The 24,275-nt window shown below is 56.0% G+C and overlaps 1 protein-coding gene across 12 annotated transcripts in view; it reads left to right on the top strand.

Annotated features, from left to right (window-relative positions):
- MYOCD (myocardin) overlaps nt 1–23,089 on the top strand; it is a 34,958-nt gene extending 11,869 nt beyond the window's left edge. For 7 of the 12 annotated variants that reach the window (XM_068209295.1, XM_068209296.1, XM_068209297.1 and 4 more), the window contains 11 exons: nt 1,036–1,091; nt 5,745–5,820; nt 7,986–8,147; nt 12,458–12,633; nt 14,698–14,823; nt 15,320–15,573; nt 15,924–16,077; nt 17,145–18,089; nt 20,545–20,658; nt 21,571–21,628; nt 22,241–23,089. In XM_068209295.1, coding sequence (XP_068065396.1) covers nt 1,036–1,091; nt 5,745–5,820; nt 7,986–8,147; nt 12,458–12,633; nt 14,698–14,823; nt 15,320–15,573; nt 15,924–16,077; nt 17,145–18,089; nt 20,545–20,658; nt 21,571–21,628; nt 22,241–22,809 — 2,690 coding nt within the window. In that variant the 3' untranslated portion in view covers nt 22,810–23,089. The remainder of the gene's footprint in view (nt 1–1,035; nt 1,092–5,744; nt 5,821–7,985; nt 8,148–12,457; nt 12,634–14,697; nt 14,824–15,319; nt 15,574–15,923; nt 16,078–17,144; nt 18,090–20,544; nt 20,659–21,570; nt 21,629–22,240) is intronic. The other 5 variants (XM_068209303.1, XM_068209304.1, XM_068209305.1 and 2 more) reach the window with 3 other exon arrangements.
- The last annotated feature ends 1,186 nt before the right edge of the window (nt 23,090–24,275 follow it).

The following is a 24,275-nucleotide window of genomic DNA, read 5'->3' on the forward strand; positions in this document are numbered from 1 at the left end:
CATCCTCCCCTAGACTGATGGAGGATAACAAGGCCTGCATGAAAATAGTTTCTGTCTTTATTGGATCCCATTCAGAAGATGGAAAGAGAATTTCTGTTGCCAGGAGGAGTTGCAGCAGACTGTTTTTGTGGGTCAGGACACCTTCCCCTTCCTTGTCCCAATGGTAACTGTTGGTTTTGTCTGCTTACACAGTCAGAAAAGAATTTTTGTAGGATGTGAGAAGTATTAACCCCTTCACCAAGCAAATTCTGCCTCAGTTTCTACTGCACCACAGTGAAAAGGGAAATGTGCAAGATTCTCCATGACTCCGGTACAGGCTGCTCCACAGCACTGGTGTTCACTGGTCCGAAAGCCAGGGATTATTGGCCTGGTTTTGGGAGCACCACTGGCTTAATCCTCCCTGAAGTCAGGAGATGCTGAGGGCATGGTCTGCTGCTTGCCATGGGAGGTCCCATGTGACACAGCAGCTTCTGAGGGGTCAGGGGACAGGACAAACGTCCAGTCATGGTCAGTGACAGAAGATGGATAAAGGACCACCTGGCAATACCTCACTGGAGGCTGCACCCCAGACCCCGACAGCTGAGGCAGGTCTTCATTTTCCTGCCGACCTCAAGCCTTAGTCACCTACAGGTTTTACTCTCAGCTGAGGTCCCTCACAGGTGTTTGCTCTTCCCAGATCTGTCTTCTGGAGCTGTGGTGCCTTCCACCACCTGCAGGGAACATGACAGGGAAAAGATTTATCTGCTCTCTGACGTGTCCCACAGAGCACTGTGTTTCAAAGCCTGCACCCCTCCCTGCCCACGTTCCTCCTGCTCTCCCCATGCTCTCCATCCCCCCTGCTCTCTTGCCATGGACTGGCTGAGAGCATGGGATTTCCCAGAGCTTTCCTGAGTTATTTTTAGCCAGCACAATAAAGAGAACAGCTAGTTTGTGTTGCTATTTTTATGGCACTCATTAAAATGCTGTTGCTGAATATCCTGGTAGCTGCTTGCTTCCGCTCCTGTGCTGACTGCTCCTCTTTCTTTCCTGTTGCAGCACTGAAAAGCCCATCTGCATTCCATGAACAGCGAAAAAGTCTGGAGCGAGCCAAGGTAACTCCTGCAGCCCTCCCAGTGAGGGAACACATGGGCTTGCTTTGCATGAGTCACGGGGTTTGAAAGCACCTTCCACCACTGTCCCCTCCTCTGGCACCCTCCACGCTGGCCCAGTGGCCAAGGATGAGGGGCAGGGCACCTGCTCTGCTTCCAGAAATGTTTCCAGGCTCACAAATGCTCTGGAGCACCCTTCTCTGAGCAGGGATGGTTTAAAAAAAGGGCAAATGGGGCATCTGTGCGCTGAGCTGTGGGGTTTTACAAAAGGCTGTGGGCAGGGCAGGGTTCAGCATGGCTTTGTCAGTCCTTACAGTAAATGTCCGACCAGTGGAACTGCTGCTTCCCCCTCTGGGTCACATCCACAGGCTGCTCCTCCTGTGCTGGCTGCTCTGCACTCCTGGCAGCGAGGTCAGAGCAGGGCCAGCCTGAGGGAACACAGTCAGACAGGGTGCAGGGGGGATGCAGGTGCCACCTGCAGCCAGTCCCCAGGGAACTCACACTTTTCACCCGGCAGGAGCTCTGGCTTTTAGCTCTGCAGTGCAGCTTGGCCATTAGGACACTACATCCAAGGGGGAAATGGGCCAGGCTCCCACCCACCCCATTACCAGGCTTCCCTAAACACTGCCAAAGGCAGCAGCCATTCCAGAAAACTTTGAAACTCTGTGATCTGATCACTTTTTGGGAAAGCACATCGGTTTTCCAATCACCAACAATGCAGCCTTGATCAAGCTGGAGGGATGATCCCAGAAAGGGAAGCAATTAATCATGCAGGTTTTGCTTGAACACAAGCATTTGTTCCATTAATCTGCAAAATGTGCTTGCAGTCACATGAGAAAGGACCTTTGCAAGGAAGAATGATTGTGAAATACAGGGAAGTGCTCTTCTGAACTTAAACACACTCCAAATCACTTGCCCCAAGTCTCCCGTGGTAATAACTGGCGAACATAAGAAATACAGTATGACTCTGAAAGATTAGTATGCTTAAAAAATTTCAAGCAATCCAAAGTATCCTTGAAGTGTCATATATTTTACAGTTAAAGTATACATTTGTGTCTCTTTGTCTTTCTCTTCAAAAGCTTTCACTGGCCAGTTGCCTGGGGAAAGGGGAAGGATGGTCTAAGTCTATCCCAAACCACGGGCACGTTTAGAAAGTGCTAATGAAGACACTAAGCACAGCCCGTAACAAACATGATTCCCTTCCAAAGCTGCCCTGCTTAGACCTGGGAAAGGGAAGATCAGCAGCTGTTTCCAGACAGTTACTCAAAGGCATTTGTTGTTTAGCTGATATTCCCCCAAGCTGATGTGCAGACAGAAATAAAATAACTGTTCATGTGTTGTGAAAGCTCCTCTGCTTCAGCTGATGTTAAAAGAGCTCACCTCTGAAGGCTTCATCATTTGCACCCCAGAGACACAAATGCAGCTTATTAACAGCCAGGGTCCAAAGGAACTGAAGTCACAGCAGAAACACAGCTGTGGGACAGCAGCTGGAGCTGAGCCCAAGTCAGGACCTGATCTAAGGGTTAGTTGGAAATGCGTTATGTGAGTTTAAATGCACTCAGGTGCAGACACCAGCTCGCTCTGACCTGGCACAGGAACCAGGCGAGCCTACATGGTCCTAGCACGGGATTGTGTTGGTGGAAATAAGCTGTGAAAAATATGGGGGAAGGGTAAGGCGTTGTAAAGACTTTAGTAAATAAAATGTCAATTATTTGTTTAAACATGTCACTGGCTATGTCAGAGGCTGGCAGCAGGCCAGCGCTGCAGACTTTGATGTCCTGTAATAGATTCCTGGGGTGGAGGATAGAGAGCAGGCTGCCTTTCCTGGGGCTGTCTGGCTCAGCAGGGCTTGAGCACTCACCCTGCACCCCAGCACAGAGGGGCTGCAGGGTGGCTGTCATGCCTCTGCCCCAGAGCAGAACAGCCCCACTGGGCAGATCACAGAATCCCAGAATCACTGGGTTGGAAGAGATCTCCAAGACCATCGAGTCCAGCCCAGCCCCAACACCTCAACTGAACCCTGGCACCCAGTGCCACATCCAGTCTGTTTTAAACACACCCAGGGATGGGGACTCCACCACCTCCCCAAGCAGCCATTCCAGAACTTTATCACCTTTCTGTGAAAAAATGTTTCCTAATATCCAGCCTGTATTTCTCTTGGTGCAGCTTGAGACTGTGTCCTCTGGTTCTGTCAGTGCTGCCTGGAGAAAGAGCCCAGCCCCACCTGAGCACAGCCACCTTTCAGGAGCTGTGGGGAGTGACAAGGTCCTGACTAATGTGTGAGCACTGACAGACACCCACTGTGCCAGTGACCTGCTCTGGTGCTCTCTGAGCTGTGCTGTGAGTCCTTGGCCCCTGATTCCCAACCCAGGCTGTTCTGCTGAAGTTTGAGCACACTACTGTGTGTCTATTCAGAACTGTGTTTCTTTTTTCCTGCAGCACTTTTAAAAGCTGTTTTGCATCCTGTGCCCCAACAGCCATCTCACCTCTGGGCTGGCCAACCTCCCCGCCCCTCAGCCCCCCTCACTGATCTCATCTCTGACTCAGAGGTGGTGTCTGTAGCTGCTGCCCAGACCCTTCCATGGACCCTTTTGGATGCAGGGCGCAGACCAGGGCTGAGCCTGTGCTGTGTCTCCCCTGCTGGTTTGGGGTTGTGGGTCAGCTGCTGACCACTGGATTCTCCAGAGCCTTTTATACTTTTCCAATGCATGGAGTAACTAATTTCCGCCTAAGGCCCTGTCCAGTGATGACCACTGCAGGAGCATCTCTGGTGCATTAAGTCTTCAACCACTGCAGTGCTTAATCTGCTGGCTTAGCTGTGGCTAACTGTGACCTGGCCACAGCCCTTCCCAAATGTCCTTCTTGAATCTGTAGCACATGTATTTCAGATCATCAATTGTGCCAAATCACGGTGTACTGTAATCAGTTAGCCTTGAAGGATCAGAATGAGGGAGTATGTCTTCTATCATTCAAGGCATTAACTAATATATTGACTAGCAGGAAAAATTGCTTTGTAACAGGATTTGATTTATTCTTCTGTTTAGACTTTGAGTCATTTCCAATTCCTCTGGTGAGCCAAAGCTATGCTCCTTTTTTATATTAGTCTTATCCAGACCAAATTTCTCTGGCTTGCATGTGAGAAAGCCACAGGAGATAATGTCAAAACATGCTTCGAGTCAAGCTGCATGATATTCATCGTTTATTCCTGTACCAGAAAACTGTCATTCCTCCACAGAAGGAATTTTGGTTGGAGTGATGTGATTTGTTCTTGATAAATACATCATGGCTGTTGCTCACCTCCATGCTATCTTCAAAATTCATTTATATAGATTGTTTGATTATTTGGTCCAATATCTTGCTGTCTGCTTTATAATTTCCTGGTTTCTTCTTCCCATCTCTTTTAAAGCTAGCAATTACTCTCCTTTGCCCAGTTTCCTGGAGAACCATAGATAGCTGCTATTACTCCAGCCTTGTGTGTCTCAAAATTGTTTGGGAACATTTAACTCCACTGAGTACCCTCTAACCTGTTCTCCAACCTGACAACTGGGGTTTCTCCTCTTTTCTTGCTGAAGGTTCTTGGCTGAGCCACCTGTTTGATAAAGAGCCATTTGTCTTTTTAGTGAGGATGATTTTTAAAAGGCATTAAATCCTGTAGTCATCTCAGCAGTATGCTGAGAATTATTTCTCCTGTTTATGGAACAGAGACAGCACTTTCCATTGCCTGATCCTGGCTGCAGAAGTCCTTATAAGATCTTTTTCTCATGATCCTGTACATTTTGTACTGTAGATTTCCAATTTTGCTTCAGTTGCTTGTACTATTTTATATTTATCCTTAAGATTTTAGTCTCTTTGAACTATGTACAATTTTTGTACTATTTCTTCCTGCAGCACAGCTCAGCTAAGAGCTTGTCTAACTTGAGCTCTAGCTTTTCTTCACCAGGGGATAAGCTTATATTTGTATTCTTGAGGTCATCTGCCCTCAAGGCTGACTTTCTTGGCCCTTATGGGTGGTGTTCCTGTACCTCTGTGTGCCTCTCCGTTCCTACAGCCATGAGGGAGTTGGCACAAGGCTCCAGGGCCGTGTCCATCACAAGCCCAGCTGCAGTGACTGCAAAGCAGATTTTCCCAACCCCATATCATAGCTGGGCTGGGGAACCACAGAGCGCAGGGGCTGCAAGGCTGCAGGAAGGTTAAGCCTCGTGGCTGATCTGAGTAGAGAGTTTGAGTGGCTTCATGACTTGTTCTGCCTGGTATCCCACCCCAGAGTGCTGGGCTTCCCACAGAAGCCACTGCTACCAGGGCATTCTGGAGCATCTCTCAGATGGGACGTGGTGGACAGGCCCACCACTCCCAGGGAATAGCTGTCACCCTTCTTATGAGTTCTCAGAATATTTCAGGCCTCAGAAGCCCAGCAGTGATGGCAAAGGGCACAGAGTGGGTGCAGTGAACAGTCAGCAGCTACGTGCACGTTGTTCCCTTTCTGAAGAACTTCTGCTCCAGAACAAGCCAGCATTTCAGTGATGAAAAATGTCATTTAGGAGCTCACTCAACCCAGCTTGTAATAATTCCAAAAGAATCATGGGATGGCACAGGGGCAGGTGCTCTCAGTACCTTACTGCTGCTCTAGGCAGGTAACTTTGCATTTGTGTTCTGCAGACTGAAGATTATCTCAAGCACAAGATCAGAAGCAGGCCTGAGCGGTCAGACCTGGTCAATATGCACATTCTGCAAGGTAAGACTGCCCGAGCTTCTCCTACACACTCCTTGTGTCTCCTTCCCTGGGACTTGTGTTTCTCCTGCCCTTGTGTTCCTTTAGGAATCTTATCACCAATATTTCATTCCAGCTGCTCATGGGGGGCAGACTCAAATGGGAGTTGTATGAAATTCTGTCCAGAGCTGGTGTTCAAGAAGCAGGACACACTTTTATTCTCTGACAGACACAGTCCCAAGGCCACCCAGTCTTTCTCCCATCTGTGGCAGGGAGCAGTGTAAGACGCTCTAGGGAACAGCTGTGAGAGAGAACTCTGTTAGACACCAGTGCCAATGTCTGATCATGAAGAGCAAACCCAGGGAATTTGTTGTCCAGGGCACTGAAATTCCTACAGCAGGTCATTGTAACACCTCGCCAAGGCTGGACATCTTTTGTGCTGCTGAATTCTGGATATTCTGTGTGACAGCCTGTGCAGTCAGTGACCCAAACAGAGCTGTATGAAAAGCCCTGCTATCAGTCCGTGAGCCACAGCAGCTCTCTCCTCTCCCACCCTGGTGTTCCCTCTCAGGCAGAGGGCTGGCAGGGCTGGATCCCATCACAGACAGCAGAACACCACAGTGTCCCTCGTTATCTCCAGAGATAACAAGATCCTTAGAGACAGAGAGGATGTGCAGCCTCCCTCCCTCCTTGAGTCCTGTCACTTGTCTGGAAGAAGCAGATCACTCTCTGGCAGCTGTGAATGCTGCCCTCTGCTCCCAGCATGGATGCAATCTGTATTTCTTTTTTCCTCTGGCAGGCAGGAGGGCTGAGCCTGGGTCCCGTGCTGGATCAGTGTTGCTGCCTTGTTTTTCCCCTGGGTTTCCATCCCTAAATTAAGCTAGCATCACTGCTTGTTGAAGACATGGAGAGAGTCCTTCCCTTAGGCTAAATAATAGAAGCAATGTTGAGTGGAGCTGGGGGCTGTCACCAGACGTGGAGGCAGCTGCAGTCCCTGGGCATGGACAGGGACAGAGCCAGCCAGGGGAGAGAGACTGCAGAGAGCAGAGAGTGCCTGGCTGTGCACTCAGCAAGATGCATGTGCTGCCCCACACCCCCCTTACCTGCAGCCTCCGCTCACACCTCTGTCCATCCTGCTCTGTGTCTTGGCATATCCCTTTTGTGGATTTGACTTACAAATCCATTTTGTTCACAACTGGACCTAGAGGTGATTGGAACTGGCCAGGTGACACAGTTTGCATCATCCAAGTGCTTTACAGGCCTCCCTTCTGTTGCAGTTCACCTCAGGGAGCTCGTTTGTGTTCATTGGTCTGTATAATCTGAATGGCCCTAGACCAGCTCTCCTGACCTCCTGTAGAGAATTTCCACGGTGTCAAGCCCTGTAGCTCACGTTCCCTACAGAGAGTGTCCAGGCTTTGAAGAAAGAACAACCTAAATGTAGCTGCTCTTACTTTAGACCCTCAAGGGTTTAGAAATGGTCTGGTTTAGAATCCCACTCCCTCACTACTCGTGCCTGGTCCAAGAGAGGAGCCAGATAGCTTTGTTCAGGAAATCTTTCTGTTTAAGTAGCTATTCTTCTGTCACCCTTTAACAACTGGGGTTTTCTCAGCTGGCTTTGCTAGGGCTGCAGCTTCCAGGTCTACCTGCCTCTGCTCTGCTCCTCCCCAGCTCGTTTTTTCCCTGAAGGCCTGGAGCACAGTAATTATGTCACCTCCAAAAGTCCACAGGCCAAGACTCAGCATTTTTAATTCCAGTGTAAGCCATTTACTCCAGTTGCCCAGCACTGCCAATGGTTCTGTTCTCCAGCTGTTTCCCACCTGTACTAGCCCACAAGGGGCCAACATGCTCCTGCCAGGCAGGAGCTGGAGAGCCCTTTGGCCCTTGTTAGTGGCAGCTTGCTCATGAAGTTTCCATCACAGATCACTCCTGGGCCTTGCAGAGGATGGTCCGGCTGTAGGCTGGGTTTGCAAGCCCAGGATGGTAGAGAGAGGCTCTTGTTTGGGAATGGAGAAGCTGGGCCTGAGGCTCAGAGAAGGACCCATGTCCCAGATCAGAGCAGATCCTGCTGTGCTGAGCCACACTCAGGTGTTGGCCACAGCCCCCAGAGGTGTGCTGGAGGGCACCACATTGTCACCGAGTGCTGTGCCCACAGGAGCCCCTGGTCCTGATGCTTCTGTTTGGCCTTTCAGACTCGGCTGCAGAGGGGTCCATTCAGTCTACTCAAATGAAGCTGAAAAGAGCCCGACTGGCAGATGACCTCAACGAAAAGATCGCGCTCAGGCCAGGTCCTTTGGAGCTGGTGGAGAAGAATATTATTCCCGTGGACTCGGCTGTGAAAGAGGCCATAAAAGGTAGTGACAGTGAACGTGTGTGTTGTGTGTGTGCATGGAGTGGGGCAGGGGCTGCCACAGGGGCTGCAGGAAGTGACCTGCCTGGATGTAAGAGCTGCTTTTATTGCTTAAATTTCATTATTTTCACAGTAACCAGCCCAGTCCAGCGCAGCCTGTGAGCACAGCGCTCTCATCTTAGAGCAGTGACACTGAAATGTGCGCCAGTGCTCAGCCACATTCCCCCAGAAAGAGCCTCCCTTCCTACACCCCTTCCCTCGCAAGGCTTTGAGCACAGAAGTGATGCTGTTGGAGAGGGGACACTCCTTTCTTCAGCATAGGAGAGAACCTGAGTGCACAGGGGTTGGTTGTGAGACCAGCCCAGATGCTCCCACTCGTGCCCTGCCAAGATCTCACATCCCACTAAACGGGGGTGGAGTGGCCCCGGTTAGGGAGAGCTGAGGGTTCTCTTTTATTTTTTACCACTGCTGCTGGTGGTATGCAGGACCCAGCAGAGCAGGATGCTGCATCCCTGGGGTGTGGAGCATCCTTGGGGTGCTAAATTGCTGGAGAATATGAGCAGGGGCCTGCACCCCCAAACAGGGCACACTCCTGCCAGCCAGGACCCACCACTTGCTTTATGCCTAAATTTGGTTTTCGTCCATCACCTCCTCCCACCAGAGGAGGGAGGAAGAACCATCCACAATTACTTCCCCCACACTGCTGCAGGGATGCTGGTGTGGCAGCCAACACAGAGCAGAAAGGTGACTCAAATTTCACCAGGGCCCAGTGCCAGGACAGGGAGATACAAAAGCAGAGGAAGGAGGAGGAAAGCCAGCAGGGTCCTGCAGTGACAGGGCAGCAACCTGTATTTTTGAAGTCTGGGGCAGTCCCCACATGCCCAAACTGGCGCTCAGGTCTCCAATGAGGCACTGAGAGCTGCTCTGCCCCTGGAAGCTGCTTGTTCTGTTGCTCACAGTTCCTCAGTTAATGGGATCATTTCCATTGGCATAATCCCATTTGAAGGGTCTGTTCTGGAGCTCAGAGCAGGCTGGGGACAATGGCAGGTTTTTGGGGAAGAAAGGGTCTTGGAGTGACAGGAGAAATGCCAAAAATGAGAGTTGAAACAGGAAGCACTTTGATTTTTATTTCATCTCAGAAACCATCTTAAATGACATGAAATATTCCAGGCTCAGATGCTGCTCTGTCCTGCCCCACAACTATCCCTGCTCTTGGTTTGGGGGCTGTGAAATGCAGGCTGTGTATGTACAGCAGCTTCTCCAGCCTGGCCCTGGAGCTGCTCCATTCCCAGCGTGTTGCAGCTCTCCTCTTTGAAGGTGAAATGTTCCAGGACTCTGCCTGAAGAGGAATTTTTAAGGAGAGTTCAAATAAAATCTCCCCAGCCACTTACTAAAGGATAGAACAGTGGTGGGGGAAAAAAAGTTTCAAAAAATTCCCCCCCCTTTATAAACATTTGAGGCAGTGTGAGCATGACTTTATCCCCTGGAGCTGAGGTTTGGAGATTGGCAAATGAACTTGAGTCTTGAATAGAGCGTCTCTCCAGCTGCCTTGTCAGGAGCTGGTGGTAAACAGAGATTTACGGGACCAAACTGTTAAAAACAAAATGTCTGACTTAAAAATTATTTGTTCAGTTTTAAATTTCTCCCTTTCACAATTCTCTTCTGTCACATTGCTGGGGGAAAAAAAATGTCCTTGTAAGCCAGTTTCATCCCATTTAGGGTGAAACATGCAGGACATTACAGTCCAACATAAGGTACCATAGGGTGCCATGAGAAGAAGGTGGTGGAACTGCACCAGGAACACCATCCCAGCCCTCAGGTTTCTGCAGAAGAAAGCCTCAAGTTGAAGGATCCTCAAGCTCATTTTTTGCAGTCAGAGGCACCTTGTGGTACTCACAGTTTGGGGCAAAGAGCCGAACACAGAGCGGAGATGAGTGCTGGCACTTCTGAACATTAAGCCTTTTGTTTTTGCAATACCAGAAAGATGACAGGGTTTAAAATCATTTTACTTTAACCTTGGAATCTCAACTGTTTATACAGTGGAAAGTTCAGCTGACGTGTTCCTCTAATCACCTCCGACAGGGTGAGCAGAAAGTGCCAGACCCCAACCGAAAGCCCAAACGTCCCAGTGACAGGAGGCCGCCAGTGCCCTGCATAGCTGAGCAGTGATACAAGGAACATTTTTTACCAGGTCCTTGTCATCACTTTGTCCAATGCGCTCAAGAGGACAATACCCAGTGCATTAGAAACAGCCCGGAGCAAACACCATCCTGCCCGAGATTACAGCAGGGACACGGGACCGAGAAACAATACGCTCAGGCCGGGCTGGGTGAGAGCAGGACAGATAAGGGAAGCATTCCCCACTGGCACAGCCCTGTGGTATCAAGCAGCAGGATGCAGCACATTCCTGTCGTGCTCTGGGCTGTCGCTGTGTCCTGAAGGTCCCTTGTGCTCCCAGCTTTGGCTCCCCTGCCAGCGCAGCAGGAGCCCTGCAGATCCACAAGTCCCCTTGCTTGGAGTCATTTTTCCCAAGAGGGGATGTCCACGCTGGCCTGCAGGCGTGGGCAGCAGCTCCCATGCAGCCCAGGTGGCCCATGCAATGCTGCAGCTCCTCAGGGACCTGTTTGGGTGCTGCCTCTGATGGAGAGGATGGAGAGGACACAGACCCTCTTTCCAGGGACAGCAAGCTGAACACAGCTGATCTCTTTTCCCCAGCCCATGTCTGGGCAGCAGCTCAGGCAGGGAGCCAGGGCTCTGTCCTCGCCCACCCTGGCACCAGCAGCCACAGGGAGTGGAGATAACCCTTATCTCTCAGATAGGGGCAGGGGTCAGAGCAGGAGGTGCGTGTCGTTGAGAAGGTGCACATTGCTAGACCAGCAGCAGGGACAGGTGGAAGCTTGTCCCCAGGCCCTTCCTATTTCCCCATTTGTCACCTCACTATCAGCGTGCCAAGCTGCCTGACAAATGCCAGACATGAGCACGAGGAGATTACGAGTGTGGCCACGCTGCTCCTTCCTCTACCCCCACCTGCAGCTCTCCCGAGGCTCACATGAGACCTTTTTTTCTCAGCACTTTATTTATCATTAAACCTCGGGGTCAAGAGCCCGTGCCCATCTGACTAGCAGATAACGGTGCAGGAGCTGTGCAGGCGGCGCAGCCTGGGGCTGTCGGGCAGGCAGCAGAAGTGCTTTGAGCCATGTCCTGTAGGTGAAACCTGTGCACAGACACGGCATGTGGGAGCCTCTGTGCACCTGCAGCCACATCCACTGTTGCTGGCTCTTGTGCCGTGAGCAGATGGATCACATTCCGAGCTGATTTCAACCTCACTCCTTCTGCTGAGGACAGAGTCCCATGCGTGCTGTGGGTGTTCAGCCGGGGTGCTCAGCTCAGGGAGGGCGATCCGTGCCCCTCTCCCACCTCAGCCCAGTGGAGTGGCAGGATGGCAGAGCCCCTCCTGCACCAGTCCCACCCGTCCACACCGGCCCTGCTGTGCTGGCGGGCTGGGCTCCTCCAAGCCCTCCTCTCTCCTTGTCCCACGGAACAAGGGCCATGGTCGTGGCTCCTCCAAGCCCTCCTCTCTCCTTGTCCCAAGGAACAAGGGCCATGGTCGTGGCTCCTCAGACCCCTCCTCTCTCCCTGTCCCAAGGAAAAAGGACCATAGTCGTGGCTCCTCCAAGCCCTCCTCTCTCCCTGTCCCACGGAACAAAGACCATGGTCCCCGTTTCTCCAAGCCTCCTCTCTCCCTGTCCCAAGGAACAAGGACCATGGTCCTGGCTCCTCCAAGCCCTCCTCTCTCCCTGTCCCAAGGAAAAAGGACCATGGTCCCCGTTTCTCCAAGCCTCCTCTCTCCCTGTCCCAAGGAACAAGGACCATGGTCGTGGCTCCTCCAAGCCCTCCTCTCTCCCTGTCCCAAGGAAAAAGGACCATGGTCCCCGTTTCTCCAAGCCTCCTCTCTCCCTGTCCCAAGGAACAAGGACCATGGTCGTGGCTCCTCAGACCCCTCCTCTCTCCCTGTCCCAAGGAACAAGGACCATGGTCCCCGTTTCTCCAAGCCTCCTCTCTCCCTGTCCCAAGGAACAAGGGCCATGGTCGTGGCTCCTCAGACCCCTCCTCTCTCCCTGTCCATGGTCCGGGCCCCCCTGCTCTGCCCCAGCCGCGGGGCAGCCCCGGAGGATGCCGAGCCCCCCGGGCACCCGTGTGCCGCCCACCACGGCCGGGGAGGGGGCGGCGGGCGCGGCCGAGGTCCCCCCGAGGCTCAGCCCGTGCCCCCGTCGCTCCCCGCAGGCTCTGACCGTCGCCCCTCTGCCCCCGCAGGCACCCAGGGCGGCTTTCCCCGGCAGAACGACGCCTTCGCCTTCGAGGAGGACAGCAGCAACGACGGGCTGTCCCCGGAGCGGCCCCGCAGCCGCGGCTCCCCGGGCCCCGCCGAGCCGCCCCCCGGCTCCAAGGCCCCGGAGCCGCCCCCCGCCGGCCCTGCCGGGGCTCCTCAGGTAGGGCGAGCCGTCCTGGAGCCGGGGAGATGCACAGGGGACACCCGTGCGGCACAGGGGAGGGGGCACACGAGGGACACGCCGGGTCCCGGGCCGAGGAGCAGATTCCTGCCCTGTACTCGGCACTGGTGCCGTGTCCAGTTCTGGGCCCCCCAATTTAGGAAGGATGTGGAGGGGCTGGAGCGTGTCCAGAGAAGGGCAACAAGGCTGGGGAGGGGTCTGGGGCACAAGTCCTGTGAGGAGCGGCTGAGGGAGCTGGGGTTGTTTATCCTGGAGAAGAGGAGGCTCAGGGGAGACCTCATCACCCTGTACAACTGCGTGACAGGAGGGTGCAGCCAGCTGGGGTCGGGCTCTGCTCCCAGGGAACAATGACAGGACACGAGGACACAGCCTTCAGCTGGGCCAGGGGAAGTTCGGGTTGGAGATTAGGAAGAAATTCTCCACTGAAAAGGTGGTTGGGCATTGGACTGGGCTGCCCGGGGAGGTGCTGGAGTCACCATGCCTGGAGGTGTTTAAGAGGAGCCGGGATGTAGCACTCAGTGCCGTGGTTTAGTTGACAGGGTGGTGTTAGGTGACAGATTGGACTCGATGATCTCAAAGGTCTTTTCCAGCCGGGTTGATTCTGTGATTCTGTGTGATTCTGTGTGATCCTGTGTGATTCTGTGTCATCCTGTGTCATCCTGTGTCATCCTGTGTCAGTCTGTCATTCCGTGACCCGCGGGCGGACCGCGCTGCGCGGGGCCGGCGCGCCCACTGCCGGCCGGCGCGGGCACTGCAGCCCCGGGGAGCGCCGGGCCGGGGTGGAGCGGGGGACTGGGGGAGACTGGGGGAAACTGGGGAAACGGGGAGACTGGGAATGTGGGGAAACGGGGAGACTGGGGGAAATGGGGGAATGTGGGGAAACGGGGAGACTGGGGGAAATGGGGGAATGTGGGGAAACGGGGAGACTGGGGGAAATGGGGGAATGTGGGGAAACGGGGAGACTGGGGGAAATGGGGGAATGTGGGGAAGCGGGGAGACTGGGGGAAACTGGGGGAGTGTGTGGAAACGGGGAGACTGGGGGAGACTGGGGGAATGTGGGGAAACGGGGAGACTGGGGGAAATGGGGGAATGTGGGGAAACGGGGAGACTGGGGGAAATGGGGGAATGTGGGGAAACGGGGAGACTGGGGGAAATGGGGGAAACTGGGGAAACGGGGAGACTGGGGGAAATGGGGGAATGTGGGGAAACGGGGAGACTGGGGGAAATGGGGGAATGTGGGGAAACGGGGAGACTGGGGGAAACTGGGGAAACGGGGAGACTGGGGGAAATGGGGGAATGTGGGGAAACGGGGAGACTGGGGGAAACTGGGGGAATGTGGGGAAACGGGGAGACTGGGGGAAACTGGGGAAACGGGGAGACTGGGGGAAATGGGGGAATGTGGGGAAACGGGGAGACTGGGGGAGACTGGGGGAATGTGGGGAAACGGGGAGACTGGGGGAAACTGGGGGAGTGTGGGGAAACGGGGAGACTGGGGGAAACTGGGGGAGTGTGGGGGCTGGGGAAACGGGGAGACTGGGGGAATGTGGAGGCTGGGGGAACGGGGGAACTGGGGGGAAACTGGGGGTACGTGGAGGCTGGGGGAATGGGAGGACTGGGGATAATGGGGGAACTGGAGTGGACTGAGGCAGACTGGAGGGGCTGGGATGGATGAGGGAGAAAGGGAAGAACTGGGGCAGACTGGGGTAGGGGAGGACTAAAAGGATTGTGGCCATCCACGGATCAACTGGGAAGACTGGGCTGGTCTGGAGGATACTGAGGGGTCAGCTGTGAGCAAGGATACGGGGCTCAGGTGAAATTGGGAAGGCTGGGAAACCAAGGAGGAGTGTGGAGGCAGAGGACTGGGAAAGGACTGGGATAGCCTGAGGGTGTGGCTGGGACAGACATGAGGGGACTGGGAGGCACTGAGGCATCTGTGGGGATGTGGAACAACATGGGGTGAGGAAACGGGGTACCAGGATCCCCAGTCGAGGCTGGACAGCCCCTGGGTCCTGCCCCACAGCCCCTCTCACCTCTCCCTTGCAGGATCGTCCCCCCAGTGCCGATGGCCACGCTCCGGACACTGCCCCGGGGCAGGGCAGCCAGTGTGACAGCCCCAAGCAGCCAGCAGGGCAGGAGAGCCCGACGCTGCCGGTGCCCTCTGCCGTGAAGGTAATGCCGGTGCCCAGGAGAGGAACCAGCCCAGGGCATCCAAGCCTGGAGTGCCCATGTGCTGTGCCCCAAAAGTGTGAACGCTCTGGGTGTCTGGCCTTAAAGGCTTTGAATAATTCAGGCAGACAACCTTGTGTCAAAAACGAATTTAATTAATTGTGTAATGGTACAAGATTCAGCAATACACCTTGCTAGAGGCAACTGCTTGAGTGCTGCACTGAAAACGTCCCCTGGGGCTGGGAGCAGGAGGAGATACCAGGCCACACTGGAGTACCTTGCGGGCAGGAAGGGTCATTGTCCATCTCAGGAGCTCTCCAGCACAGATGAGATGGGACGCAGTGCCAAGGGAGTCCCCCGCATCCCGGCTCAGCAGGTCTTGGAGCTGGAGTGTCAAGGTGCCAGCAGGAGCTGCCGTTGTTCTGTTCCAGGCCTCTGAGGTCCCATGGGGATGACAGGAGCTCCTCTCACACCTAATTCCTTTCCTTCCTTCCAATAGTCCAAATCATCCAGTGACAGCAAGAACCGTCACAAAAAGCCCAAAGACACCAAGCCCAAAGTGAAGAAGCTCAAGTACCACCAGTACATCCCCCCAGACCAGAAAGCAGAGAAGTCCCCTCCACCCATGGATTCTGCATATGCCAGACTGCTCCAGCAGCAGCAGCTCTTCCTGCAGCTCCAGATCCTCAGCCAGCAGCAGCAGCAGCAGCAGCAGCACTTCAGCTATCCTGGGATGCACCAAGGACAGCTAAAGTGAGTGGCACTGTGCCAGCAGCAGGACTTAGTCCTGTTTCCCTCCAGGCTTTCCCCTCTGTATCCATTTGTGCCAGAGCCAAGGCGATAGAGGCACGACACCGAAACAGAAAAGCTTGGGAACAGCACAGACTCCTTCCAAACCATTCTGGGCTTTGCATACTGGCCAGGGCACCTGTGACCTGCCGGTGGGACACCAGCAATCCCCTACAGCCCAGCCTGGTTTTCCTTGGCCATCCTGAAGTCTCACATAGGAGACAGTAGACCCAGGGGAGCTGAGGGATGGGATGCTGGGCACAAAGACCCTGGGGGAACAGACAAGTTACCCCAAATCTCCTTTGTTATTTCAGGCAATCAAATGAGCAAATGGTCAAAAGTTCAAATTCTTCATCAACTTCTGGCAACAACACCCCTCTTTCTCCAGTGAAAACCACCTTTCCAGGCCAGACTTGTGTCTCGTCTATCAAGCCAGGCCCTCTGCCATCCAACCTGGATGATCTCAAAGTGAGTGCAAACTTTGTCACTGCAGGAGCAGAATGTCACAGCCTGAGTGCGCTGTGCTGCCTCCGAGTGTGTCAGGGGAGTGCCACAGGCTGGGAGGGGCCACGTTGCAGATCAGCACACCTGAACCTCCGTGCTCTGAGCCACCCAGGAGTTCAGCACAGCACCCTGGGGCAGGGCTTGGTCACTGGGGAGGTTCTGAACATGAGGGCTTGCTGCTCTGCAGGTGGTGAGGGGAGCACTGCTCTGGCCTGTGTATCAGCAAACCAAAGGTGTAGCCTGGGGAGACTGCAGGTCAGGCTAAAGGATGATCTGAGCTGCTGCTCCTGCAGCTCGTGGCTCCATCCCTGTGTGGTTTTGACATTGTGGATGCTCTGACAGACCAGCCAGATGCCAGTAGGACAGCATGCCTCCCCCTCAGTGTCTCAGCTCCTCAGCCAGGCCAGCTCAGCTCTCTGCATGAGCAGGTAACTCCTGATACATGCACTGTTTTGAGCCCTTCTCATGTAGGCAAGAAAGGGCATGGGGAGAACCCCTCATATCAGCTATTCTTTTATACTTTGCTAATGGACCCTCAATCATGAGGAAGGCCAAATCCTTCCAGGAGCAGAGACCTGGGGGCAGCCCCGAGGCAGAAACAGATGAATTTGCCCTAGCTCAGGTGATTGAATCATGTGCCTGAGCATAGGGCATGTGGCTCCAAGGTGTCAGTCTCTGAGCTGGCTCCTGGTCTGTGCTAAAGTCCTCTGCTCATGGAGAAATCTACTGCTGGGAAGGGAATCCTGAGTTGTTTCCCTGACCCAAGGAGCACTGCTGGTTCATGGAGAGGAGTCACAGTTCTCGGAGGAAGATTTTCCTGTTAGGAAAGGCTGAGATTCTGCGGGATGTGCAGTGGTCAGGCCTGTGCATGGTGACTGTGGTGACTGCAGGTGAGACAGGGAGCACCTGGGAGGTCAGAGCTTTAAAGCTGGAAGCTGCAAGCCTGTGATCTGAGACCCCTTGTCAAAAGCACTGTGTTTCTAAGGGGCTGATCTGCCACTGAGACTGAGCACGAGTGATTTTCCTTCCAGGTGTCGGAGCTGAGGCAGCAGCTCCGAATACGAGGCCTGCCCGTGTCGGGTACCAAAACGGCGCTGATGGAGCGGCTGCGGCCCTTCCAGGAGTGCAGCAGCAGCACGGTGCCCAGCTTCAGTGAGATCACCACCGTCACCTTCCCAGTCACTCCAACAAGCACCCTGTCCAGCTACCAGTCCCAGTCCTCCACCAGCATGTTATCAAATGGCTTCTATCACTTTGGCAGCACCAGCTCCACCCCACCCATCTCGCCCGCCTCCTCTGACCTCTCTGTGAGCGGCTCTTTGCCGGACACCTTCAACGACGGGCCCATGTCTTCTCCACAGTTTGGTCTCCAGCCATCGCCGGTTCATGGCAGCGCTGAGGAAAGCCTCATGAGCAGCATGAATGGAGGGAGCATCCAGCTGGAACTGGAAGGAATAGACACAGAGAAAGACAAGATGCTGGTGGAGAAGCAGAAGGTCATCAATGAACTGACGTGGAAGCTGCAGCAGGAGCAGAGGCAGGTGGAAGAGCTGCGGATGCAGCTCCAGAAGCGAAAGAGAAGCAATGGCCTTGAGGAGAAGCAGCAGCAGCCTGCTCAGCATTTCTTTGGTGTCCCCATCAAGCAAGAAAACACCGTGTCCAGCTGTCCGTTTGCATCCAAACAAATGGCCCTGAAAGGCCAGGCCGGCAGCTCGGATAAGCTGAGTAACTGTGGGGTACCACAGGTGCCCCACATTGTAAACAGCCACTGCTTGGAGCCCGCAGGGCAGAGCACCATCACCTCCTCGACATTCCTGAGCCCGCAGTGCTCCCCACAGCACTCTCCCCTGGGGGCTGCAAAGAGCCCCCAGCACATCAGCCTGCCACCGTCCCCCAACAGCCACTACCTGCTCCCGGTGTCCCCCGAGGGCCGCAGCGGGTCCCCCCCGGGCAGCAGCTGCCTCCGCCCAGCGCCGGTGAGTGCCAGCCAGGACCCCCACGGGGGAAGCCTTTCCTCTGGGCCTGGGGCTGCCTGGAAGGGCAGAAAGTATCCCAGATGGGCAATGGGATGGAAGCTGCTAGCACTGCAGGGTCCTTCGCAGGGTTTCTTCTGGGCAGCCCTGCCACCGCAGCCAGTTCCCTGGAGAGGCCGGAGCACAGCTGTCGTGCCCCATGGAGCCCTGGCACAGCTCCTGCTGCCCTGAGGAAGCCCTGGCACAGCTCCCCTCCTCCCCAGGGGATCCCTGCACTGCTCTCTCTGCCCCTAGGTGAGCACTGGCAAAGCTGCCCGTGTCCTGGGAGAGTCCTGGCAGAGCATCCTCTGCCCTGGGGAGCCCTGGCACCGTTCCCTCTGCCCTGGGGAGCCCTGGCACAGCTCTCTCTGCCCCTGGAGGTGTCCTGGCAAGCTCCCACTTCCCTGGGGGAGCACTGGCAGGGCTTCTTCTACCCTAAAAGAGCCCAAACCCAGCTGCCTCTCCCCTCGGGGAGTCCTGGCACAGCTTGTTCTGCCCTTGGGGGAGTCCTGGCACAGCTGCCCATGCCCCACGGAGCCCTGGCACAGCTCTATACACAGCAGGGAGGCACCAGCATGGATCCCTCAGCTCCTGGGAGAGCCCTGGCACAGTTCCTACACCCCTGGGAGACCCCACTGCAGGGCTGCAGGGCTTCCCAGCATCCTGCCAAGCCATTGTGGCTCCCAGCAGTGTGTGAGGGATTTTCACCACTGAGCTGGAGGAGAGCAGTTGCCCTGGGGAAGCCTTTTCTCAGGAAGCTGGAGCAGGGCTGGCAGTGGAGGTCTGCAGTCAGAGAGAGCTTGTCCCTCCCCACCAAGCCACCAGCCCAGCACAGAGCTGTCCTCAGCAGCCACCACTGCTCACTCAGCCCCCTGGACAGGCACAAACACCTGGGGAGGGGGACACGCTGCACAAAACAGCACAAGGTGCTGCTGACCGCAACCCCAGTGCCTTCCCAGGGCTGCCCAGGCAGCAGCAGCACCTTTCAGTGGCCTGTGCCAAGCACAGGGGTGCAAGGTGTGCACACAGGGGTGTGGCAGGGCAGGCTGGGTGTGTGGGACAGCCCATGCCAGAGCTGGGCTCTCCCAGCCCACCTGCAGTGGCCCCGAGCAGGCATTGGGGTGCAGCCCTGCACAGGGGCACAAAGTGGGGCTCGGGAGGACAGCAAGGTAGGTGCCATGGGCAGTTGGCAAACAGCATGGCCAGTGAGGTGGGAAAGGGCAGCAGTTCAGGATGAGGAGGGGCAGAGACAGAGCTGCCAGTGGAATGGGCATGGAGGGCAGTGGGGCTGCTGCAGGGGTGAGGAGGGTGATGGCAACGCATGTTTGGGTGAGTGGGGAGCCGGGGATGCAGGGGCTGACCCTGGCACTGGGGCTGTGCAGGTGAAGTGGGCACTGCAGCAGAGCCCTGGGGGCAGTGGGACAGGGCTGTGAGCTGATATCCAGGAGGCAGCAGGGCTGCTCTGGGCAGCTGGACAGTGGTCAGTGAGGCTCAGGAGGGAGCAGCGACACCACAGGGCCATCTCCAGCTGCTCCCTCACTGCCCAAGGGCAGGGGGATGGTCCCATTGTGTCCTGCAGCTCATCCCAACTCCAACACCACCCATCCTGCACATCCCTCTGCTGCCTGCAAGGGACTCCCAGGAGTGAGGGTCCTTCTTCAGCAAGAACTCTTCCTTTTGTGCCCAGCACTGCAGTGCTGTCTCCCATGAGCCAGGGGTAGTGTTCCTTCCAGCTCCCCTCCACAGAAAGGTGGCCAGGATGTGTCTGGCCAGGCAGAGTGACCTCACTGCTGCCCTGGATCCTCTCCTGGATCCAACCCACCTGGAGGGACAATCCCCTGCTGCTGGTTTTTGTGGGACAAGGCAGTGGGGAAGGACTCACAAGGGCCTGGAGGTGATGGGGACAGCAGCTGACAGGCACTGTGCTTCAAATGCCATCCATCCTGGAAGGGGAACCTGGCAAAAAGTTGGCAAAGACATGCAGGTGTTTGGCACAGGCAGAGATTTCTCTCTTCTGAGTGACCTCCCCTGGCCTGAGCTCTGTGAGATGCCCCCAGCCAGGTGGTGATGGGGAGGAGCTGGGGGTGGCTGGGGAGGTGCCTCATCACTGGCCAAGCACAGCTGACCACCAGCAGCATCTCTGCCTTCCCCTTGTCCTGCACGTCCCCAGCTGACTGAGCAGCAGGCTGTCCTGTGCCACCGTGTCTGGCAGTGACAAGACGCCAGCCTGGCCCTGGGTCTCAGAGCTGGGCCAGGGAGCTGGTTCACCTGCCTCCATCCTGCTCAAAGCCAGGCATTTTGAGTTGGTTTGAGCCACAAAATTTTCATTTTTCCTGGCACCACACCAGCCTCAGCAGGGATGAGCGAGCCGGGCCTCCCACCGTGCATTGACTCCGTTTCCCTGTATTTCCCCATGCAGATGGCTGCGCAGTCAGGCCAAAAGTTTTCTATTTCATCCCCAAGTTTTTGTAAGTCAAGCCCAGCCCTGTCAGAGGTAAAGCAGCCTCCACCCTATGAGGATGCAGTGAAGCAGGTAACTGCATGGTTTTTGTTTTCTACAGGGCTAGGGCTGCCCATGATGTCTTTTTGCAGTCAGTGGGACTCAGCTGCAGGAGTTGCAGCTCATTTTGGGGTCTCTGGGCAGGACAGGCCTGTTTCCATGAGGAATGGGCTTTTTTGAAGGGTTAGCTGCTGACTAGGTGCCACAAAGGAGTCAGAGACCCTGCTGGGCTGGATAGTGTCCCCTGTGCACCCAGGGGTCCTGACACCCCCCAGGTCCCCTGGGGTGCCAGTGTACTCTCTTTGGGTGCTCAGTGCTGTGGCAGAGAAAGACCCTTGAGCATTCCCAGGTCACAAGCTCATCCTGCTCACCCATCTGCCCCCTGAGCCATCCCTGGAGCGCTGCTCCTGCAGGGAGGACTGGCCATCACCCAGGAACACCTTCCTTCCCATCAGAGTCTGGGAGCAGCCTCGGTGCTGGGACTGCTGGTGCCTTTGAGAAAGTGGAGTGATGCTGTTGGCAGGGTGAAAATGGGTCTATGCCAGCGTGCAGGAGATATTCCAGGTTCTGGTCAGGGAGAGGAGGCAGACTGGGCAGTGCAGGGAGCAGGGAGGGCAGGCAGGCACGTGCCAGTGTGAGGTGCTGGGGCCAAAATGTGTCCTGAGGGCCCTGGGACAGGGCAGGCGGTGGTGGCCACAGAGCACAGGGTTGGCAGCAGGGAAGAGTGCTTTTCTCCCTGGATCCTCCGTGATTGTGCCACATCCCTGCAGTGCCCTGAACACCACTGCCAGCCCCGTGTTGGTGTGGCCTCTCTTCTGTGTGGGAAGAAGCCATTTGTGGGGTCTAGAGCCATCCTTTTTGGGGTCTAGAGCCATCTATCTGGCTTGTGGCCGGAGGGACTGTCCTCCTAATGGCCTCTCCTCTCCTCTTTGTCGTTTGCTGCAGCAGATGACACGGAGTCAGCAGATGGACGAGCTCCTGGACGTGCTGATTGAGAGTGGAGGTATGCTCTGCTTCCCTCTTCCCCTCTGGGGCTTCCCCTCCAGCCAGCATCTGTCTGTGGGGCTCAGTGCACCCCAGCAGAGCTGCCTGATTCGAGTACAGCTTTCCCCTGCCCTCTGTGTGCCAGCACCCACTGAGATTGAGCCCCAAAGCACATTGGCCCTCCTGGAGCCTGCTCCTGCCTGTGCCAGCCCAGTGGGGTGGTCTGGGCTCAGCTGTCACCTGTGCAGAGAGAAGGGCCAGCAGGGCAGGAGCCCTGTGCACAGCACTGCCAGCCCCCTCTCCACACAGAGCCCCCAGTGTCCCCCCCGTTCCCAGGGCTGCCGGTGCCATCTCCCACCCAGAGCACTCCCCGTGCAAAGGGCTGCCTGTGCCCTTCCCCAGCCCCTTGGGGACAGCTGCCAGTGCTTGTGCCCTAGGGACTGTGTCCCAACCCGGGGGATCAAGGTCAGAAAGCAGGAATGTGCGAGGCTTCCCCCAGGGAGGGTGGGCAAGCAGTGCCAGTGGGATCGAGTGGGGAGCAGGTTTCCAAAGGGATGCCCGAGAGCTCAGCTGCAGGGCTGTGGTGGTGGGCACCGCCAGAGCACCTCAAATCCCTCTCATTTGTTGACAGAAATTCCAGCCAATGCCAAGGAAGATCGGTCCTGCCTGCAGAAAGTACCTCAGATAATGGTGTCTCCGGGGAGCTCGGGTGCCTCTGTGCCCAAGGGCTCCGCCGCGTTCGAGCCGGTGTCCTCGGCCCCGCTGCCCTTCGAGCACTGCCCGGGCAGCAGCGACGCCCACCTCGAGGTGCTGCTCAATGCCCACAGCCCCCTGGGCAGGGTCAGCGAGATGGCCCTGCTGAAGATGGGGGGAGAGGAGCCCCACTTCGAAGGGATGATGGAGGGGTTCTCCGGCAAAGCCGCGGATGAACTGCTCAACTCCCAGGAGATTTTACAGACTCCCCTGTCGCCCATGGAAACCCAGCTGTCCCCTTCCCCTGCCGAAGGCTCCGGTTTACAAATGAGTTTCACTGAGTCTCCGTGGGAAACTATGGAGTGGCTGGACCTCACCCCCCCCAGCTCGGCCACCGGCTTCAGCTCGCTCACCCCCGCGGGCCCCAGCATCTTCAACATCGATTTCCTGGATGTTGCCGACCTCAACCTGAACACCAGCATGGACCTGCACCTGCAGCAGTGGTGAAGGGACGTGCTGGGGCAGGGTGCTGTGAGCCTGCAGCAGGCAGCACAGTGCTCCTGTCGTGCCACAGAACGTGCAGGGCTAACGTGCCTCATCCAGGGCAAACTGGAGTCATTTTCCCAGCATATAAACTTGTTTGAATTTCCAGTCACTGAAAACTGACAGCACAGCTCTGGTACTTCGGTTTTCCTCCATTGACACAACCCCACAGAAGACACCAGTGCCTGAAGCAACACTTCCTTTGATTGACAAGAACTTCCATTTTCCTTCTTTAATCTTCCCCACCCCCTCCCCTGCCCCCCCCCCCCCCCCAAGTTTTAGCAGTCACTCTTGTGAGAACTGGAGCAGCTCATGACAAGACTGTGTGGTGAGGTGACCTGTGACCTCACCTGGGTGGCAACAGGAAATCATGGAGAGGGAAGCTCACTGTTGCCTCCTCTCCTCTCCTCTCCTCTCCTCTCCTCTCCTCTCCTCTCCTCTCCTCTCCTCTCCTCTCCTCTCCTCTCCTCTCCTCTCCTCTCCTCTCCTCTCCTCTCCTCTCCTCTCCTCTCCTCTCCTCTCCTCTCCTCTCCTCTCCTCTCCTCTCCTCTCCTCTCCTCTCCTCTCCTCTCCTCTCCTCTCCTCTCCTCTCCTCTCCTCTCCTCTCCTCTCCTCTCCTCTCCTCTCCTCTCCTCTCCTCTCCTCTCCTCTCCTCTCCTCTCCTCTCCTCTCCCAGTCCTTCAGGCAGACCTGTTGGGCTCATCTTGGCTGTGCCCATGCCAGGGTGAAGAGCAGGGGGCTGTGCCCAGCCAGGTGCCAAGCACCCTTCTGTGGACAGCCAGGCCATTGCTTCCCCCCTGCCCAAAGCTGCATTGCCCCATCCCTGCAGGGCTCTGCTCCAGGTGGATGAGAGATGGAGATCACCGAGTTCACAGCGGCACCTTGGCATGTCCTGAGGGGCTGAAAGCCCGGGAGCCGTCCTGGCTGCATTCTGAACTGAATCAGGCTGCAGCCTATGGCCTTGGAGCAGAGAGCTCTGGACGTTGGAGGCAGATGTTCAGGATGCAGGCGCGGGAATGGCGGGGATGTGGCATCCCAGTGGAGCAGCCGTGTCCCCGGTGCACACAAAGAGATGAGTGATGTGTTTTGGCCAAGGTAGGAGCAAGTCGTGTGAAAGGACCAGCCAGGCTTTGGAGGGGCTGTTCTCTGCACAGCCAGGTGAGGGTGATCTCCAGCCCTTGCATGATCCGGGAGCAGGGGGAGCCGGGCAGGGACGCTCAGTGACCACTCGTGGGGCCGAGGCTTTGTGTGAGCGCCTGCTCCTGCCATCCTCCCCTCCCTCCTCCTGCCCGTCCCTCCTCCATCCCCAGCAGTCTTCCCCTCCTCCCTGAGTTTATCCAGCGTCACTGCTCCCTCAGCCCAGAGCAAGGCTACCGGAGAACAGCTGTGAATCACCGAGCCTGGAGGAGCCCGTTCTCCCGAAGCCGGCA

This window comes from Anomalospiza imberbis, chromosome 19 (assembly GCF_031753505.1).
Source record: "Anomalospiza imberbis isolate Cuckoo-Finch-1a 21T00152 chromosome 19, ASM3175350v1, whole genome shotgun sequence".
Taxonomy (NCBI): domain Eukaryota; kingdom Metazoa; phylum Chordata; class Aves; order Passeriformes; family Viduidae; genus Anomalospiza; species Anomalospiza imberbis.